The sequence below is a fragment of the Lissotriton helveticus genome, chromosome 1_1, assembly GCF_964261635.1.
Source record: "Lissotriton helveticus chromosome 1_1, aLisHel1.1, whole genome shotgun sequence".
NCBI lineage: Eukaryota > Metazoa > Chordata > Amphibia > Caudata > Salamandridae > Lissotriton > Lissotriton helveticus.
The window spans coordinates 345,533,277-345,555,726 of record NC_136057.1 but is presented as its reverse complement, the minus strand read 5'-3'; the positions used below and the strand labels follow the sequence as shown (position 1 = coordinate 345,555,726).

Here is a 22,450-nt window from a genome sequence, read left to right as displayed (position 1 = left end):
ACTGCAAGGGGTCCCCGTAGTAATTTCCTGCATGCCTTTCAAAAGGCACCTCCACCATATTGTGGGCTTTTACTGCCCGGCCGGCAATCATGACTATTGCAGACCGGCAGAAAAGCGGCGGCCGGACTTTCCGTCCGCTGCGGTACCCCCGCCATTGTATAATGATGCGGGGGAAATGTAGTTGTGATGGCGGATGGAGCGCCACCGCTGACTGGGCGGTGGGGATCCGCCCGCCATCATAATAGGCCCCTTAATGTCCAGAGAATTTGTGGTGAAATGTTGAATCTGCCTCTGTACTTTAACGAAGCAGAAATGTGCAAACAAATTCTCTTACAAAACCTTCATTGGGAGAGGAATTATTGTCTAAACCTGTTGACATTCCCCGGTTGTGGTTTGATGCACAATCCTAATGCACCTACCTCCAATAAGCTGGTAGGTGCTTTATTGAAGATGGGCACCTGAAAATCCACATGTAACATGAGCCTACTTTAATCTTTGAGGTTAGTATGTCACTCTCGATGCTGAGATAGATACTCAGGTTATGTAGTAATATATGAAGACAGTCAGTTGAAAGCTAATGTGGATCAATTTATTATTACAGTGATATCATACACGTATCAAGTCTCCGATTTGAATTTTTGAACCAGCCACTGAATTAACGTGAATGAAGGAAGCTGTTACAATAGATCACGTAAGTAGTTACTAAGTGTATACACTAGTAGTATACATGTGGAGAGGCCAGTAATGGAGACCATTAGTTTATAACATAATATTATGCATTCTACTCAGCTTTTAGGTAACTCAAGCCCTCGGATTCATCCGCAAAGGTTTTGGATGATGATCTGAACTACTATTTTGAGGATAGAGGTTTATACAATCTTGCTATCTGAAGTGGAAAGGTGTCCAGGACACAGGTATATTCAAATAAGGTAGAAGGACAGAGGCAATTATGCCCGTCTGTATATCTTTTTATTTTAGAGATCGTGCATGCAGTTAATCTGAGTCCCTATCATCATAAAATTAGGACCGGTTTTCAATCAAAAATCCAACAAATAAATTGAAAAGAGGTAAACCATCTAAGTGTAAACCATCTCTTATGTATAGCGAAATGGATAAGGCGTAATAAACTGGTATACCTTAACTTACGCCTGTGGTATCAATATAAAAGCCATTGTAAGACAAGATTCCTAGACTAGATTTTTAGTGTAAATAACATAGGACCATACAGGTTTGTGTAAGTTCTCAATCATGTCGACCAAATTAGTGTCTTGGCCAATTAAACTATCAACATTCTGGTCAACCATAGAACCCTGTTAGCAAGAAAAGGAGAATACAATTGTTTGATGTGTTTATTGAATGAATAACATCACTTGTTGGGTGAAATTAGAGATTGTGTGTTATTTGTTCACATGTATTGTGTAGTGTTTATTGTTGTGGCTCACAGCAGGGGTCAGATTCTTTATTTTCCCCAAATGTATTTTAAATAAAATAAAACTTTTTCTCATTCTAGTAACCACTGGTATGAAAACCCTGAAGAAGGCTTTGCCGAAACGCGTTGGTAGTTAACAACTGTAAACAGTGTTTTCCGAAATCGGCATACATGTTGTGTCTTGTTAACCAGTGATCATTCAGATCTTTGCAGATTGGTTTTGATTGTTCTGTTTATGTTAGGGTTCGAGGGAGAAGACGGAGACCTTGAGCTGTGTTCAGGGTCAGACCACGGACCTGTGAGGCGCACTTTTCACACACTCCCTTAACCCTCTAAAGGAACGCCTCACACGTTGCCTGACGCTTGGCTTACTGACTCGTTCCGTGACCACGCCCCTTCCTACTTCCGCATTGTTCCCAGCTCGGCGCTGCTTCTTTGGCGTCTTCGGGGTTTGGTGTACCGCTGCCCTGGTTCTCGACTCAGCTTCCCTCAGAGTCGGATTCCTCCTGGAGGTGTAGCGGTATTTCCTTTTCGCAGCATCCCCCCTTAGCTGCATTTCCTTCCCAGCCTATTTGTTACGAGCCTCATTTGCTTTACTCGTGAGCCGTCTATCCGGTACTGTGAGAACGGGAGTTTTTCACTGTCTCTGTTCGGCACACTGCTTGTATAAATTATCCTCACCCTTCCTTGAGGGAGTAGTCGTTCCGCTCCATTTTGCCCCGGGGAGCTGGACGGCACACCTCACTGAGTGTGTGTCTGCTCTGCCCTGCTTTGGCCAACAGGGCCGGTCGGAACACCTCCAACCCTTGTCCATTGATCCCATTAGTTTAGCTACTTTCCTTGTCCTAGGCCTTATCTCTCCGATTTCCTTTGTTTACCCGCTATCCCCTTTATGTTGTCCATCCATCTCAGTTCTTCTTGAATGAATGGTGAATGAATGTGGGTTATGGTTACCTTAGCCCGAGACCTCCTGTTAGGGTACAGATAACCTAGCCTCGTTCCAGCAATACACAAAGAGGGACCCGGGATATTTGGTGATCCTCCTCTTCAAGGACTTTGAAAGAAAAAAAGAAGTAAAATAAAAGGAAAATATATTTTTCTATATATCAGTTGCATTGTTTGCATATTTTGGTTTGTGGGTCTAAAGTTTAATTGCTTTACTGAAAATTATCCAGCACTGTGCCCGGTGCAAAATATTTTTCCAAAAAGTTGCTTTCCCTGTTAGAGTAGTATCCTTTCTTTCAGGGGCCCGTGTGTTTTCCAGAGGGGGGAACCTTAGGTACCCACCAAGTGCAGCCCGCCACCTTCCCATCCCCCCGGGGGCCGCAAGGGACCCCCATAGTCATTTCCTACATGCCTTTCAAAAGGCACTGCCACCATATTGTGGGCTTTTTCTGCCCGGCCGGCAATTGTGACGATTGCAGACTGGCAGAAAAGCGGCGGAAGGGGGCCGGGAGGGGAAATGTAGTTGTGATGGCGGGTTGAGCGCCACCGCCGGCTGGGCGGTGGCGATCCGCAAGCCATCATAATAGGACCTTTAATGTCCGGAGAATTTGTGGTGAAATGTTGAATCTGCCTCTGAACTCTAACGAAGTAGAAATGTGGAAAAAAATTCACTTAAAAAACCTTCATTGGAAGAGGAATTATTTTCTAAACCGGTTGACATTCCCCGGTTGTGGTTTGATGCACAACCATAATGCATCTACCTCCAATAAGCTGTTCATAACCTCACACCTGACAACACAAACATACCACTGGTAGGATCACATATGATGTGACCAATAAACTACATAGGAAAAAATCACTGATGTCTAAATATACATGGAATACCATGCTGGTGAAGGTTTTATATGGAAAAGAAAAGGTGCAGTACCAATGACATTGAATAGTTGTCCTCACAATTATCAGTTATTAGTTGTAAGGGAAAGGCTGCAAAACTACAGACTTTTCATTTTATAGATCACAATTATTTACATGAATGCTTGAATTTTCGAGGAAATAATGCCACCACTAGGGAATATAACCACACATTCTGGACTTAGGACAACATCAGTCAGACTTCTTTTGCAGGAATTATAGCATTCAGGGCTAGTGTTGGCCTTCTGTGGCTATTTAATGTTCTAGAGGACATCTATTGGCTGTTAATTCAATTAAAGCCCTCAAGAAGATGTCATGTTACAAATCAAGGCCAAGCCAAGGGCATGGCTACTTTCTCTCACCCGAGAAAAGGTGTCCTTATCTTGTGTCCAGCTATGGTATACTAATTGAAACTACAGCAACAAATGCTGATTAGTTAGAGCCCACCAGAAAGGAATCCTAAACCACAAGTAATATTGCTTGGTGTTTCCCATCACCAGAGATTCTGAGACACTGCAAGTATTACTTGGTGCGTATAATCACAGCACAGGCTAACACAAAGAAAGATGGACTCGAAGGTGGTAGCTTCTAGAGGTAGACGACTGTTGGAGACCAGAACATTAATTCACTTTAGAACCTCTGCGCGCCAGTACAGATGAGGAATTGAAAACAAGGCAATGAGATCCCGCAGCTCCCCTGCTTCAGTTCAAATTTGAGGCTCTGTGCAGGTGCACAGACAGAATATTGAGTTTGAAATGTCGACATACACAAATATCGAGTTGGAAATATCGTTATGCAGAAATATTGACAGCAAGAATATAGTGGTCAAGAACATTGACTTAGAGGTAAGAAATATAGGGGCCTATTAGAATGGCGGCAGGACCACCACCGCCGGGCCTTCAGTGGCGGTCCTTCCGCCATCACACATCGATTTATCCACCACCCAATTACGATGGCTGTGGGTACCACGGCGGACGCAAAGTCTGTCCGCCACTTCACCACCAAAGGCAATCGTTCAGATTGCCTGGCGGTCAGTGTAGGGTGCCTAAAATGGCAGCGGTGCCTAGCAGGCACCGTCCACCAAATTAGGATGTGAGTAAAAAACGGCCTTGCCATGGAAATAAAGTTGTTTAAAATATCGATGTTTTAATTAGTGTTATGTATTTTAGTATGTATTTTAAAATTATGTGAAATATTTTGTTGTATAAGTATTGCTTTTGTTTTTTAATATATGTGTTAAATTTGTAGTAGTTATTAATTGCATTTTAATTTAATTTAGCGGTTTTGTAGATCTGTAGCAGGTTGTGGGTTTATAAGGGAATAAGGTGGGAAGTAATTTAATTATAATACATTAATTATAATTTTTTATTTTAGAGTGTTAATTGTCGGAATTAATTTATTATTAATTAATTATTACTTGGTTGTTAATTAATATTAATTGATTAATTGGTAAATATATTAATTGTGTCTTTTTTTAGGAGCAGGTTGTGGGTTTATAGGGGAATAGGGTGGGAAGAATTTTAATTTTAATGAGTTTATTAATATTTGTTATTTATTCATATGTATTTAATTGATATTTTATAGTGTTAATTGTGGATTTTTTTATTAATAATTAATAGTTAATTGCTTGTTAATTATTATCAATCAATTAATTATAGTAATTGTGTTATTTTTTGGGGAGCAGGTGGTAGTGTTCATAGGAGAATGGGTGGGAAGTAATTTATTTATAATTAGTTAATAAATATTTGTCAATTAATGCTAATTAATTCATCAAAATGTAAATTTGGCAATTGTGTAATTAATTTTAGATGTGAGTTGTGGGGGTTACAGTGGTAAAAGGTGGGAAGTAAATTGTTTAAAATCAATTAAAAAGTTGTTAATTGATATTAGTTTATTAATGTAAAATTAGTTATGGAAATTGTGTAATGATTTTTAGGCGTGGGTTGTGGTGTTTATTGGTGTAGAGGGTGGAAAGTAATTTATGTTTAGTTCATTAATAATTAGTTGATCATTAATATTAATTCATCAATTCATAAATATTTATTGTAATTGTTTATTTTTATTTTGTGTGTGTGTTCTGGTTTTATAAGGGTAATGTTTGGGGAGTAAATTAATTTTCATGTGTTTTAATTTGCTTTTTAATTAATAATATTTTTTTAATTAATAATGAATTATGTTAATTATGGAGGTATATATATTTTTTTAATTTAGATATGTGTAGTGAATTTGTGTGGTGTTATAGGGTAGGATATACAAAAAATTACATGTATGTAATATTGAATGTTTTTGATTATAAATAATTTGTATTAAAAAGTAGTTATGTGTTTGTAAATAATGTTTCAATTTAAAAAAAAGATCTTTCTCGGTATTTGTTACATCTTTTTAACATTATAATATGTTTCTCTCTTTTGTAAATTTTTAAAATTTTGATATGTTTTCTTTTTAAAATCTTTTGTGTAGTAGTTGATATTTTGTTTGTTTTTAATTTTTAACTGACTCCAATGGGAATATTACATTTTTACCCCTCTGCTATCCAACACTCTCCCTACTGTTGCACTCACTGGAGTGGGAATAGTTATTTTTACCCCTTTGCTATCCAACACTTTCCCTACTGTTGCACTCAATGGAGTGCAAAGTTGAATGTGCATAACCGGCCTCCACTGACACCGGACTCCCGGGGGCTGTGGGGTGTGTGACCTTGTCTGGCGCTCCCTTGCCGTTGAGGCCCTGCGCAGCTGCACCTGACATCATTGCTGCTATTATCACGCCGGCACCCAGGGACCATCCTGGGAGTAGTCCGCTAGGCTTGGAGAGTGGCGGAGGGGGCCCACGATGAGGCATACGGCATCCTGGACATCCTGCTCATGGAGTGAGGGGCGTGGCAACGCAACGCCTTTACCTTGCCTGGCTTGAGCTGGCAGCGGGCACCTGCATCTGCTGCGACGCGGAGGAGCCCGCGCCCCCGAGAAGTGGACTGCCGAAGCGGCAAACACCGCCTGTATCCTGCGCTGCCTTACCCCACACCAGTGCATGAACCTGGCTGGGCGGTGGTGAAGGATCGCTAGTGTAGCTGGGCTCATCGTGCACCAATAAACAAGCGGTGCACCGAGGTGTGCCCCCACGCAATCTGCTGGCCAGTCTCATTATATAAATAGTAGTGCTTGGTGACCGCGCCATTGCTGTGGGAAACTATAAACCTACTACAAAGTTTGTACGCTGGTGTGGGGCGTGCCGGTTCCCCTTCACTACCGTAATATTGTGGACCTAGATGGGGAGAACAACTGTGAACACGTGAGACCGGCCTCTTAGGGCCCTGCCTGGGAACCATCGTAGTGCTGCCTGCTCCGGCGCAGTGGTCGGGACCACGCTGGACATTTGTCAGGGTGAGCCAAGTTCCCTCTACAGCGTTGCGGTGATCTCTGTTGCGCTACGCACCCCCTGTCTCCGTCTGCATGAAAAAAAAATACACAAGCTCTGGCTGCAAGATGGGAAAAACGTAACGAGGGCAGCACCGGTTCACATTTGAGCCTAGAAAATCCAGCAAGACACAACAACATGCCACATCGGACTCTGAACTAGAGAGCCCCATGGGCAGTTTGGCTGCGATTGAAAAAACACTTGATGCAGTTCAAAGTAGTCTCAAGACCATAGATGGCAAGATCGACAACTTTAACTTGAGAATGGACCATATGTCAACTAAACTGGGCAAACGCGCTCTACGACTTGAAGAGGCGGAAACGCGTATATCGTAAGCCGAGGATGGGCTACAGCAGGTGACCACAAAGACGTCGACCATGGAGAGGGTGATCGAGGTGATACAGGCCAAGAACGAAGACCTCGAGGCACGCTCGAGACACAACAACCTGCACATTATGGGACTGCCGGAACCCACGAGCACGGGCCGCCTCGAAACATACATAGAGTCTCTGCTACAGACGATCTTTGGAGCAGAAAACTTGTCATCTGTTCTGATTGTGGAACAAGCCCATCGCTCCCTGGCTGCCAGACCACCATCTGGGTCACCTCCGTGCTCCATAATCGCACGTCTTTTCAATTATAGAGACAGAGATGCCGTTCTCCGTATGGCCAGGGAAAAAGGACCGATTGTCCACGAGGGCAACACTCTGGCCTTCTATCCAGACTTCACCGCAGCGGTACAGGCAGCTCGAAAAGAATTTCAACCGTCAAAGAAAATATTGATGTCTGAAAAAGTCCCTTATGCAATGCTGTATCCAGCCCGACTGCGCATTGAAATGAATGGCAAATCTAGAATCTTCACCACGCCAAAAGCTGCAATGGACTATGCCAAAACTTAAAACGCATGGCCAAGACTTCTCCCACTCTGGAGGATGATGACAATGATGCAGGCTCGCAGAGGACGACGGAGTGACATTAACGTTCGATAAGAAAAATGATTCTTTCTGCTGAGAGCAGTATCACCTTTGGAGCCTAGGTGCGGACACGCTTGGTGGGGCCCTGTGCACAAATGACACCAATTGGGCTGCTTGTGCCTGGAACTGGCAGATAATACTTCACCTTTATCAAACTTGTTTATAGTCTTTCCTACTGTTTTCAATGATCTACAATGATTCATATGTTGGCTAGGGTAGGAACGAGTATTACCCGGCTCCGGTCATCTCCCTTTATGCCTAGGAGGGACGATGTGCTCCTGCGACACCCCCACCCGTGGGTGTTCCCCACTGGTGCTATGGGATCTCTGTTTTCTTGGGGCGGTTCGGGATGGCTTTGGCAGGTTGGGGTCACGGAAGTGGGTGGGTGTTTGGGTGGGAGGGGGGACTGAGGGAATGGGCTGTGTGGCTTATAAGTACTAAGCCATTCGGTTGCATGACATACAGTGATACAGAAAGGACGTCTTATAGTGCATGTCATGTTACAGCCGCAGGTCCTAGATGGCTCATGAAAAAATGATTTGTTTTAACATGGAATGTACGCGGACTAAATACCCCAAAAAAGATAAGAGAGACATTAGCTTACCTGGATCGACACAAGGTAAACATTGCATTCATACAGTAAACCCACCTAACACGCTACACAGCGGCGCAGGTGGGGTCTAAAAGGGCGGGCTACCGGCAGGCCTCTTCATATTCATCATATGCTACAGGGGTTCTTATCCTCATTAAGAGAAACCTACCCTACACTAAGATCAGAAGTTGCACAGATGATGCTGGAAGGTACGCCCTAACTCACGGTAAGCCTGGGGGTCCCTCATCACACTAGTCAATGTGTATGGTCCCAATGTAGATGACCCTGATTTTTATGAGTGCATATTCTCCATACTGCGAGAATGGCCAGAGGCTACCATACTGTAGGGGGGGACCTGAATACCCATCTAGATCCACGAAAAGACAAGTCGAGTGGATTAGCGGGACACTCTCCAAGATCCGCAGGAGTTATCAATGCAGGCATGACAGAGCTAGTGCTATCGAATGTGTGACGCCTGCGCAACCCAAATACGCTTGCAGGTACACATGTTTCCACCGCTCATGCCAGTTGGTCCCACCTGGATTACTGGCTAATGAGCAACACCGGCATCAGCTGGGTATCCGATATAGAGGTGCTCCCCAGACATTTATCAGACCATAACCATGTTAGGCTTGAACTTCTCATCCCACAAACCTTCTCCCGGCAGTTCACATTGCGCTTTCATAGTGAGGCATTACTCGATCCCCTTTTCACACACACTATACGGGATGCGATAACACAATATTGTGAGCTGAACAGGGGCACAGTGAACCGTACGGCTACCCTTTAGGAAGCCATCAAAGCAACAATTCGGGGAGTGTGTATTGGCACGACCGCAGGCATACTAAAAGATATCCGTCACCAGTTGTCCCAGACTGAACGCACCCTGCATCACCAAATACAATTCATTAGCAGAAGATGAAGTTCGCTATCTATCCAATCGCCATGTTGCCCGCACATATGGAGAGGGGGGTAGGCTGGGTCATACATTAGCTATGAAAATCAAGGCTAGAGAAGATGCACACACCATCATTAAAATAGCAGACGACAACAAGGTATATCATTACTCCACCAGAGATATAGTAGGGCCATTCCAGGCAGCATATGCAGATATGTATGCATCAAAAACCAACGCACCGGCCGCAGAACTTGACGATTATCTATCAGACATCACTCTGGCATGGCTCTCAGATGCCCACAGAGAATACCTTTGCCAACCTATAACAGAGGAAGATATCAAAATGGCGATAAAATCTCTTCCGAATCAAAAAGCCCCAGGCCCCGATTGCCTCACCTGCGGATTCTACAAGGAGTTCTCGGAGGAACTGATGCCCTATCTCCTTGAAATGTCCATGGAGGCTTACGAAGTCAGCTCGCTCCTGGTGGCCCTCAACAGCGCCCTGCTTAAAAAAGATAAACCACCTAACAGATGTGATTCCTATCGCCCACTCTCATTCATAACAATGGTCTAAGACATGACTGATTACACCTTGTATTTTTTAGGTGCATTATTTTAAAAAGGAATTGAAGGTGCAGCGATTGAGCCCTGCCATTCTATGAAACTCAGTGATTTCATTCGCATAACAATGACAATGTAATTTTTGACCAAATAAGTTTTATTAGGGCCCTTGATTTTTACAAGACCTGGTTTTTGATTACATCATATTATTTTTAGGTGGTAATTTGAGCAGTGGGATACCTAGTGAAGACATTCCACTTGGTGCCCCCCCTTGGAGGGTAAGCATCTTTTTACCCCTCCTCTTTTTTTACTATGCGTGATTCACTGTAGTCGCATTTCATTGCAACAGCTTGAACTTTTATCGTCCTCTTTCAGGGTCATCTAGAACCCTTGGTTGTCCCTTTCGCCCTTTAGTCCTGATGAAGACTCGCATGGCCCAGGTCCAACTCACCTATAGGCTTTAAGACGAGTCGAAAGGTCCACGCTCTCATTTTTTGAAACCTGGACCTTATTACACTTTATTTTGTGCAAACATTAATGGAAGTTATGTCCAGTTATTGAAAAAAGTGTTCATAATTGAGCTTCTAGGTCAGGTTGTCGGAGGACAGTGTACTGTGTAACCATCCTTTTGTATAGTATCCATTGTAAATGATTTTATGTCACTATCTGACTGAATTTCTTCTTTCCTAATCACTTCACTTTGCTCTTATTCACTTCTTTGCACGCTCCCTTGGGGCAATCTACATGTATTTACTAATTAATAATTATGATTGTTTCGCATTTGACCGAGATACAATGAATTAAAAATTGTCCCTGGTTTTTGTAAGTTCTGCTGTTGCTTTTTCTTCTTGTGCACTTTGGGCATTTATTGATTAGAGTTGATCTTAGAGACACGCTCTGAAATGTGATAAAATATTGATTATGTACTGATTGATTCAGTTCTATAAAGAAAAGGTCACGGACCATTGTTTTCAATATCGTCTTATTCCCAGGTCCACGACTTTTTGGGTCACCCCATTTTGTTAATGGTTCACTCTCATTCATAAACATAGTCGCAAAACTGTTGGCAAAAATATTGTCTACCAGACTCACACTGTTAATGCCCCTTCTAGTCTTACAGGATCAGTACAGCTTCATACCCGCCAGATCTACATCCCACAACCTCCGCACACTGTTTGCTATGTACCATATTCTTGACCCAGGGTTACATGCGGCGGCTGTGATGCTTGGTGCAGCTAAAGCATTCGACTCTGTAGAGTGGAGTTATTTTTTCGCATCCTTGTTCAGATGGGCTTTCCACCACTGTTCACCAACTGGATAAGTCTGCTATACGTCGCTCCCTCAGCGCGGATACGAATTGAGGGCATAACCTCAGATTCCATCTCCATCTGCAGAGGGACGAGACAGGGCTGCCCCATCTTGCCACACATATTTGCAATAGTACTGGAACCTCTTGCTTGTATTATCCGGTAACATCACAGGGCGGCAGCACAGCAGTTTGCCCACCACCCCGTGAGTATATCACTCTATGTAGACGACATGTTACTATTGGTAAGAGAGACAGAGAACTTTCAATCGCCAGTGCTTAGGGAATATATTCTCTGGCCTTACCATTAACTGGCATAAGGCGATAATTGTCCCTCTCACTGCTATCACCTCTCCCCACACGTTGGAGTTCCCCCTGTTGTGGTCGACGGAACCGGTAAAGTACCTGGGAGTGTGGGTGCATCGAGACCCATTAGTTGTGATCCGCGAAAATTATGGAGCCACCTGCACAAAGTTTGAACAGCAGGTGGATAGGTGGATATGTCTATCACTATGATTAGCGGATCGGATGGCACTGGTAAAAATGGTCATTCTACCTAAACTCCTCTACTTCTTCAGTTCTATTCCCATACCACTACCTACAATATTGTTTAAAATGATACGCACGCTTTTAATTAAGTTAATAGGGGGCGGTAAACAGGCTTGTGTGAGCCTCTCGACTCTTGCCCTTGACTACAGCAGGGGAGGCTTTAGTGTGCCTGACATATACCTTTACTACCTTTGTGCACAGGCTCAGTACGCTTACTACTGGTTCCGTACCCACGATTATGTACCACATGTGGCTGTGGAGGATGGTGACGCGCACCCTGTCCCTCCAGGATCCATGCTAACCCATACACATAGGGGCACCCCCGGTCAGAGATCAATACTGTAGATAGTACCATCGCTGCTTGGCTAGCATTGGGTCGTAGTGCGTGCAAACTCCAGATATACTCCCCATTTCTGCCTCTAGCAAGTCATGCTGGGATTTCAGTCGCACAAGAGACAGGCGCAATGCATACACTCGCAGGTATTGATAGAATGCAGGATCTGTTCCCTGACGGTAGCTTCATACAGCAAGATACAAAATCAGACACCTCTTTTCATCTTTACTATCCATAAGATCAGAAAGGCACTGTAGACACACTACCCCACGTTCCCAGTAGAACCCCCGACACTACAATCCCTGCACACACTACTCACTAGCCCTACAAGACATAAATTGGTGACTAAACTTTACTGAGTAGCAAGGGATAACGTTCCACTATCACAAAACAAAAGTCTGGAGCAATGGAACAAAAAGCTGGACCCACCACTCACAACGAAGGACTGGGAATATTGCTGGCAAATAACTAAAGCACTCATATCCAATGGCAACCTACGAATAATACACTTCAAGTATTTGCACCAAGATTACCACACACCATCTAAGCTATATAAATGCGGTCTCAGAGACCATGATAGATGTAAGCGGTGCAACGCCCCAGGGGCGTATTTCTGGCACCTGGCATGGGAATGTAATAGGGTGGTGAAATATTGGATAGCTGTGATAAACATATTACATGACAATGCGGACCTCACAATGGAATGCACCCCACAAGTGTGTTTGTTGGGCTTCATCTCGACTCTGCGGGGAATACTATGCAGATTTACCAAAATAGTGTTATTGCTGGCCAAACGCTGAGTGGCCATGTGCTGGGAGAGCCGCGTCTGTCCCTCGGTTACAAACTGGTGAAAGGACTTGGTGTACTGTCAAGAGACAATGGCCCTAAACGCTGAAAAATTGCCCGCCTCATCTAGGCTCAAGGATATTTGGGAGCCACTGTTGCAGTATCTTCGTTCACCGAGCACTGATGCACTGTCCGACTCTGAGGCTTAAATTGACTGTGCCTTACTAATCTTGTCAAACCACAACGTCACATATATTGTATACTCGATCAACCAGAATGTATGTCTCACATGTTTAGTGCCACATGTTTGTATGTTTGTTTAAACACCTGAAGCACTTCGTAATACCATGTATGTAACATGCATAACTTTCAATAGAAAATACAGATTTTTAATGTTTTAATTTATAATATGTTATTTTTGATTAGATTTTATGTTAAAGGTGTATATATATATCTATATATATTTCTCAATGTTTATATATTTATAAAAAAATAAAAATAAATAAAAATGTATAGTTTATGAATTGTTTTAAAGTATTTATATACTACATTTTATATATGTATGTTTACATTTTTTTAAATTACATTTATTACTTAGATTTGTTAAAATGTATATTAAATTCAAATAATGTTTTTAAAGTTCATTTTATTATTTAATATATGTAACATTATTTTTTATATACATCTATATTTTTACATCGATATTGTTTTCCCCGTTATTTTTATACTTACCATTATAAATATAGGATGTAGATATTTTTGACATCGATATTTATGACTTTATATTTGTGTATTGGGATATTTTGGGCGTCGACATTCGATCAGTGAACCTCTGTGCACTTGTACAGAGGAAGGATTGGACCAGGGCAATTGCACCACCATTGTTGGGTGCCATCCTGTAAGCTGGACCTGCCTGCTGGCACTTACACCAAGCACTACCCTGGTCACCCATGGGAGTGCACTAGAGCCCATTTCAAAGCAGAGACTGCAAGGTACTGACTCCTTCCAGAGTGACTGTCAGTAGGAGCACTGAAAGTGCATGTGGCTGTTGTACAGATATCAAAAACAAGTAAGACTGCACTCAAATGCATCCATTTCAAAGCCACCAGAAAATTAAAATGAATGGTTAAGCAAAACAGCAGCACCTTAATTATTCATTTCAGAATAAGTTACTAGATGAGAATCATGCCCATGCCACAGAGTCAAAAACATACCTTTTCCATAAACATTTCCAATGCGTCCCAGATTTCTGTAGTCAAAGTTCTCACAACAGATTGTAGCCACATCACTGTTCTTTGTGCCATGAAATAATTTCTTCTCCAGCACATCCATGTCCCTGTTCAGCGTCTTCATTGTCTTCCTTTTCCTGGAGGCACATGCTTGTGTTTTTTAAAACATTAAGCGAGAAGTTGACACCAAATACTGCTGTACCTTCCTGTAGAAACACTACTGCTGTTGACTGACCTTCTGACATTTCACTGCTGCAAGAGCCCTTTTCATACTAGGTTACTCTTAGATGCCATAGTCCAGCGCCACCTCAGTGAGATGCATCTCATCAACACATGTCCTATCTGTGGGATATCCACCCACTCAAGACCCACTTTGACACTGGTAGGAGGTGATTGTAAAGAGATGACTTCAAGGCATGAGACACTGCCCGTAATCAGTTAGAGGTCATGTAGTACAAACCCTGAGGCATGTCTGGAGAGCTCTGCAGAGCACCTATTGCCCATATGCCATATCAGTGAAAGCTCATGAGCTTGGAACTTGTAGAGGACCTCCTACCAATTAGCCGCTGCACTGACATGCCATGTTCTCCAAGTCACAAGTCACAAGTCACTACTGGGAGAACTCATTGTGTATGAAATCTTTAACCATGTCTGTTCAGGTCTATTGGTGTATCCATTGATACTTCCTAATATATACAACACTTATATTACAGTACAATATAGGGAAAATACCCCAGAAATCATTTAGAACTTCAAACATTCAGGTGAGTAATATTTTCTTTTTATATGAAATTAGTATCACAGAAATAACACATTGTATCTTAGTTCCAAACACAGTTGCTTTATAGTCTCTTGATTACAGGCACAATTGTTTAGTGATGATTTAAAGATATATTGATGTCATCGCTTCATAGATGGTTTCAGCCGACACATGTTTCATCCCTTTTTGGGACTTTCTCTAGGTAAAGTCGAGAAGAATATCTCAGGAAAGTAGATTATGGTCCCTCAAACTTTACCTATGTGGAAAAATGAAATATCTCAGCCAAATGATGCTTGTTAGTGGTTTTCATCCAAAATAACAGTGCAAGTGGGTATATTAGTGGATGCACAATAGAACCCTTGTAATCAAATGTTTAAAAGTGGCTACAAGGTCTCTGTTATAAGTAGTGAGGGGTGTAAATCAATAGCCTTTTGGGTTGCTAAGGATCGTGATAAGTCTTTAATGAACAAGACTTGCTTTGGGGTTCCAGACAAAAACAAGGCACGCTGGTGCCTAAAAACGATCTCATTAAGGACTTATCACTGATATTACTCACCTGAATGCTTGAAGTTCTAAATGATTTCAGGTATATCTACTCTCTATTGTACAAAGGGCCGACCAAACAGTCAGAGCCCACAACAATGGGCAAGCCAATCCTCCCCGATCCGCATGTCCCTAACCCGGCATACCTTCCCACCCACCCCTAACCAGGCATACCCTGCCTTCTGCTTTCTGACAGCAGAATCTTAAAATGGTATTTAAAATACCATTTTATGTTTCTGCTTATCGCACTGTGAGAAAGCAGTGGGGCGACGCTCCTCTGCCCCAATGGAGAAGCCGCCGCTTCTAAACAGACACTCTTTCGGGTCCAGATTTACACATTGTGGCAACAGGTGTGTTATAGAGCTACAGTATGTTACATTGCTTGCACTAGTACAAAGCAATAGAAATTCAGCAGTTATAGTTACCTGTGCTAACTATAACTGATGCGCCTGCAATGCACTTCTTTTGACCTCACATATCACATCACTCTTGACATGGTCAGTGACATCACTAATTACATCACTGTAGCTGAGTATCAAGATGGCTGCAAAACACTTCCTGGTAGAAGTGTTGGCAGACAATAAGATCTCTGCACAAGATCGGGAGGGCTCGCAAAGCTTTTGCGTTCCTATAGATACAAATTTGGATTTTGATTATTTCTCAAAAATTACTGAATGGATTTACACCAAATTTGGTGTCATTCCGTCTAGCGGTTTGGGCTCTGGTCTAAAATCCCTATGGAAAATTGCATGGGGAAAACGCCTTTTGAGACCCCCTTTTTCTTGGCCTGCACTTGACGATTTACCACAAAGCTTTGGTAATGCGTACTGAACCGACTGTCATACTAGTTTAAAAAAAATTGTGAAGATTCGTCAAACGGCGCCAAAGTTATTGGCAAAACAAAAAATGCTTTTTTTCCTACAGAAAATAGGTCCTAGCTACATGCTGACAATTTTATAAATACAAACATATATATATGTATATATATATATATATATATATTTTTTTTTTTCTGCTCCTGGTCTGCCAGTGCTCCCGCACTCGCTAGCGGGTGCTTGGTATGCAAGGGCAGTCTCGTGATCCATTTCAGCGCTCCAGAAAGAATCACCAGCACTCGCAGGGGTTAAGTCCTCCTTTGGATTTAATGGCACAAAACAAACAAACGTATTTCAGCAGAACGCCTTCTTCAGTGTTGGCGGCTGCCGCTTTTGCGCCTCATTTTATTAGAACAGAGTCATCATTTTTAATTGAAAGGCAGGTTCAAGTCACGCCATATTGGAGTGGTAAAATGCATTACAAGGCAAAATTAGCTATTGACTGCACCCACAATGAAGAACATTATTAATTGTCACTGCCACATCTATCTCATTGTACAATAGTGGAGATATTTTACATCTTTGCACACATATGTGACGTTTCCAGAAATGCTCGCAGTGTGGTAACACACATGATTGTGCCCTGTATGGATTTACAGCGCTGGCTGCAAAATACAATCTTCACTACCACAGATATCTTATTCTTTCATAATGAAAATATTCCTTAAATCTGAATTTGACATTTCAAGAAATACTCGCAGTGTGATAACAAACTTGCTTGTTCCCTGTATGGGCTTGCAACGCTGGGTGCATTAATACACAATTCACCTACTTTGCAAACTACAACTGTGCAATTAACAGAATTGAGCCCAAAATGGGCCATGTCATTCTGCGCTATTTGTTCCTCTCCAAGTTTACTATTATTACAGGATCATATCCATCGGCTAGTGGCCCTGCCTGCTCACTATTTTACAAGTGCACTGCCTTGTTGAGATATTCTCATGGATGTCCAGTTCGCTGCTTAAACTCAATGGAGCGAAAACGGAGATTATGCTTCTCGGTCATCACCTTACATCTTTCCCTAAAGCTGCTTGGCCTTCCTGCCTAGGGGAGCTGCCCACTCCAAAAGAAAAAATCAAAAGCCTAGGGGTGTGGCTTGAGCCCGATCTGACTTTTAAGGCCCATGCACAGAAAGTTGCAGGGACCTGTTTCGGACTGCTCCGCTCAGTGCGGAAAGTTCTCCCTCTCCTGCCTCCTCAGTCCAGGACACTGCTGATTCAGGGGTTAATACTATCGAGGCTTGATTATAGTAACGCCCTGTTTCTGGCAGCCCCGGAAGCCACCCTTAACATTCTCCAACGGGTGCAGAATGCGGCAGCCAGGATGCTTGCAGGCACATCGAGAAGATCTTCGGCCAGACCAGCCCTGAGAGCACTCCATTGGCTGCCAATACGCGAAAGAGTCATCTTTAAAGCGCTATGCGTCACCCACAGGGCTCTGCAGGGCAAAGGACCTCCGATCCTCAGGAGCCTGATATGCCCTTATAAACCATCCCGGGCTCTCCGGTCGGAGCGTGGCAATCTTGCAAGGGTCCCCAGAGTTAGGAAGGCACGCACAGGGGGTCGCCGTTTTTCTGTAAATGCAGCAAAAAGTTGGAATTCTCTCCCCAACTGGATCCGTGCAGAACCCTGTCATCTTAAGTTTCGAAAAGCACTTAAAACTATTCTTTTTCCCAAGGACCCTTAATTATTGGTTTTTTCCTCAGTTGGCTTTTTGTTCTATTTTCTGTTAGCGCTGGGACGCTCTCGGGCAGCCATGCGCTTTATAAATCTAATTTCATTTCATTTCATTCACCCCAAGTTTCTCTCCCATGCTCAGACCTGTTGGTGAGTTAGTCACCAAATCTAAAATATACCGTGATTCCAGTCTTCACAACTGCTTCTCTCTTTCATCACCTTGAATGTCTCGTAATACAAAATCAATGCAAACATATTTCAGTGAATGCCTCTTGCGGTGGGCCTGAAAGTGCCTTGTGACAGGGTAACTCGGGTTCCTATTTTGGATCACCCACTGGTGTTCTAAAACGCGGACTTTCACTGGAGGGCGGGCCCACATACTTCAGGCCCCACGGGCAATTCAAGCAATACACCACAAAGGGTGTATTACAGTTCATAAATTTGGTAATACGGACTGGGTCTTTAAGACCTAAGATTTTATATTTTATACCTTGTTGCTGTTAGCACAGGCCTTACACAAGCCACAGAGAAAAAGCCTGTTATACACTGTATACCTCTCTGCACTCTCTGCACTCTGGGTAATCGCAAGTTGCACTCTACCAGCTGGCCTCTAATGGAGCGGGTTTTCCTAAATGTAATTGAGGGATGAGTAGGTAAGTCCTGTCCTATTACTGTGTCAGACTTCAGTATACGCCAGTTGGCCTGCATTATTTTCCTCACACTATTCGCCGCACTGGAAAAGCTTGTTATCAGTATTAAATTGTCCTTCGTGTCGGATTTCACCTTTTTATGTTCCTCTCTCAGTAGGTCTGTCCTGGACTTGCCTTCAACTCTCTTAATAGTTTTTTTCAGAACTCCCTTTCGGTACCCTCTGACTTCAAACCTTCTTATGCTCTTGAATGCATCTCTCTGGAAATCATAATTCCTGGTGCTGTTTTCTTTAATCCATAATAGTTCCCCATACAGGATGCTATTCTTTAGATTAATCAGGTGACTGCTTTTTGCATGCAGTACCGAATTCCCTGCCGTGGATATTCTAAGCAGTGGTGTTTGAATTTTCTCGTCAGCAACAAATACCCGCAGGTCCAGGAAATTAACCTGAGTCGAGCTTATTTCACTCATAAATTTGAGGTTAAGTTAGTTACAGTTGAGGTAGTCGATGTAATGTCTGGCTGACTCATTCGTGCCACGTCAGATCAGAAAGACATAGTCAAAATAGCCTTTTCAACTGACAGCGCTCTCTACCCATCTGTCACAGGTGTCGGACCATGCCATCTGCTTCTCCCACCAGCCCACGAACAAGTTTGCATGGTTGGGGGCGAAGCAGGCTCCCGCGGGTGTTCCTTTTACCAGCTGGTCCTGGAATATGTATATAATATCCAGGATGTCACAGCAGTAAGAGGAGCTTTTCTCATGGTGTTACAGCAGTGAGATGAGCTTCTCGCATAGTGTTACAGCAGTGAGATGAGCTTCTTTAATGGTGTCACGGCAGTGAGATGAGCTTCTCACATGATGTTACAGCAGAGAGATGAGCTTCTCTCATTGTGTCACAGAAGTGAGATGAGCAGCTCTCATTGTGTCACAGCAGTGAGATGAGCAGCTCTCATGGTGTTACAGCAGTGAGATGAGCTTTTCTCATGGTGTAACACCAGTGAGATGAGCTTCTCTCATGGTGTCAGCAGTGAGAGGAGCTTCTCTCATGGTGTCAGGAATTAGATGAGGGTCTCTGCTGGTGTTACAGAAGTGAGATGAGCTTCAATCATGGTGTTACAGCTGGTTTCACAGCAGTGAGATGAGCTTCTCTCATGGTGTTACAGCAGCAAGATGAGCTTCTCTTATGGTGCCACAGCAGCAGGATGAGCTTTACTCATGGTGTCACAGCAGTGAGATGATCTCTCATGGTGTCACAGCAGTGACATGACCTTGTCTCATGGTGTGACAGCAGTGAGGTGAGTTTCTCTTGTGCTGTTACAGCACTGAGATAAGCTTCTATCATGGTGTTACAGCAGTTATATGAACTTCTCTCATTGTGTCAGCAGTGAGATGAGCTGCTCTTATGGTGTCACAGCCGTAAGAGGAGCTTCTCTCATGTTGTTACAGCAGTGAGATTAGCTTTTCTCGTGCGGATACAGCAGTGAGATAAGCTTCTATCAAGGTGTTACAGCAGTTAGATTAACTTCTCTCATGGTGTCAGCAGTGAGATGAGTGTCTCTCATGTTGCTACAGCAGTGAGATGAGCTTCTCACATGGCTTTGCAGCAATGAGATGAGCTTCTCTCAATATGCAGTCAATATAGTAAAATAACGTTTCATCGCTGAGTCACTGCAGCAAGATAACCCCTCAGCTATGAGTCACTAAGGTGAAACACCGATGAAGCTGTTGGATGAACTTAGGGCACTCAATCAATACAGTGCATTGTCTTCCCAGCCAGTAGTACAATACAAGAAGCAATTAAATCCTCATTCCCAAAACAATGGCAAATGGACCAAGAAAATCTTCTGGTCCCAGACTTATATTGTTTAATGCACCTTTGGCCCATCAGGACTGATGCAAAAAACTTTTCCAGCCTCCGGCCTTCACCGCACGATACCTCCAAAGCCAAAGTGCCGCCTTTAGTCACGCCAATGAGAAGGGATTAAACTTTAGGTCCATTATCACAAAATTATAGTAACTAGCTATTTACCCACTGTCCTGCAATTTAAGAAGGCATTGAAGACCAACCTCTTATAGCCTTTCTTTTAAACCTTTCACACATATCTTCTCTCCTAGACTAGACCTGTCACTGCTGCCTCCTATTGTCTTGGCCCGTAGGCACTGCTGCCTGGTGAATCTTGACTCCATGTCAATGCTGCAAGATGCCCTACCTGTCTGTGCTTCTTCTGCCTGGTGCCCACATAACCTCATCTCTGCCATTGCTAAATATGGAAGTCTTGCATATTTCAGTATTACAAGATGCCAACCGGCCCCTGCCTCTGCAGCAAGAGAATCCGGGACACTGATGAAGGGAGTACTACAGTCGCAGGCAGGCAATGCCATGAGCTTACTAACATTGTGCTTTGTGATTCTGTCTGAGTCCTGGAAACCTGCCTAACAATATCCTGCTTGCTCTGCGTCTTTGCTTAGCAGAGTATAACCAGCCCTGCAACAGAGCTGAGGTGGCTGCCTGCTATGAGTCACTGTAGAGGGACGTTCTAGCCTGAGCACTCGCGCTCTGGTGCATCCTGAATTCAATTCACAGCTCAGGTGTGATCCGGACTAAAGGGTGAAGCCATGCAGCATGTTCTTGTCTATGGGAATCTGCTATGTGATGCATTTCATGTATGAGTCATGATGTATTGTGCTCTTAAACCCATAGGTCACTAATAAAAAATGCTTACTATACCCTGCAATTGTATTTTTACTTCTCTTGTCGGCTGGTCCCACCCTCATTAGGTTTATATCTAACCAAGATCCCTGTCCTGCAGTGCTACCTGTCCCAGAATTCTTCAAGTGTCCTCTTTTCACTGCCACTTGTCATACTGAGCACTGGCCTGGTGTTGTTCCTATGTCAAATTCGGTTACCTTTAATGGCGAGGTGAGGAACCCACTAGCTGCCAACTGCTCACCTCAGCAACTAAAGGCTACAGTCTGAATGTTCTTTGAACCAGACAGCTCTCCCTCCAACACTCCACTACCCTTACGAAAACCCTGCCATTACCGTCACATGCAACTTACAATTGATAGGCTTGCCAGAGAGATGGATTCTGAATCCTCTTTATCTGTTGCACGGAGAACTCAGGCAGGGTCTTTGCAAATTCTCTTTCGATTTCTTGGAATTCAGAAGAACACCTCTGAACCTCCACCAGCTGCAAGGCAAAAAAATACAGAACATTTGGTCAATGCTAGACAAACATACTCCCTTATATAGTATAAGGTAAGGGCAGACATGTCTTCACACCAGCAGTCCTACGTATCATGGTGCTGGGTAAGGACCTAACATGGCTACATCTCAAGCTTGACTGCACAGACGGGTGCACTCTCAGAGACGCCGATGAAAACTGGTTCAATCCCACTGGAGTCCTACACATATCTTTGTGTTCACTGCCTTACTCCTAGAGTTCACTACCCTCTTCCCTATTGCCTATAGTTATGCTTCACCAGTTCTTTATTGCTAGAGTGCGAGCCTAAAGTTGGCCAGCATAGAATAAGTCTGTGTCTGTCAGAGAGCATGTGCTTATACCTGGTGGTCTGTGCTGGGCTGTGCCGATGTGTCCCAGTAGTCTGGAATTGAGTGGGTTGCTGAGGTCATCTGATTGGTTTTGCCACTAAAAAGAAAAGCACACACTTCATCAAAGTCCTTTCACTTCTCTCAACTGGTATGGATCCCTCTCACCCTTGAGCAACATGGATATCTGCATCTGCACATAACTCTCCTCTTATAGTGAGTGGAACTTGGAGCTGTGGTTAACTAGACCATGGTCTACGTGTAGGGAAAATGACAATCTCCCCAAAAAACTAGCAGCGGATTAAATCCTGGTGCAATCAACCCATGGACAGATTCCTGCAAAGTGCATGTTAAAATGAAGATTTGGTAAGACCTTCAACTGCTTCAACTGTGGTACACATGTAGAACACATTAAGTTATTACACTGAAGAGAACGTTTCTTTTCACACACTGTCCACTC

General features: G+C 43.3%; 1 protein-coding gene across 11 annotated transcripts in view; it reads right to left on the bottom strand.

The window, feature by feature from the left end:
• LOC144807664 (protein mono-ADP-ribosyltransferase PARP12-like) overlaps positions 1-22,450 on the bottom strand; it is a 393,804-nt gene that overhangs the window by 2,000 nt on the left and 369,354 nt on the right. For 2 of the 11 annotated variants that reach the window (XR_013606379.1, XR_013606384.1), the window contains 3 exons: positions 22,006-22,090; positions 21,501-21,631; positions 13,918-14,082 (listed from right to left, as the gene is read on the bottom strand). Coding sequence is in view for 9 of the 11 variants with exons in the window: in XM_078673300.1 (XP_078529426.1) it covers positions 13,918-14,069; positions 21,501-21,631; positions 22,006-22,090 (368 nt within the window). In the remaining 2 variants the exon portion in view is untranslated. Of the gene's footprint in view, positions 1-13,917; positions 14,083-14,829; positions 14,949-21,500; positions 21,632-22,005; positions 22,091-22,450 lie in introns of those variants that run through there. The other 9 variants (XM_078673300.1, XM_078673306.1, XM_078673326.1 and 6 more) reach the window with 7 other exon arrangements.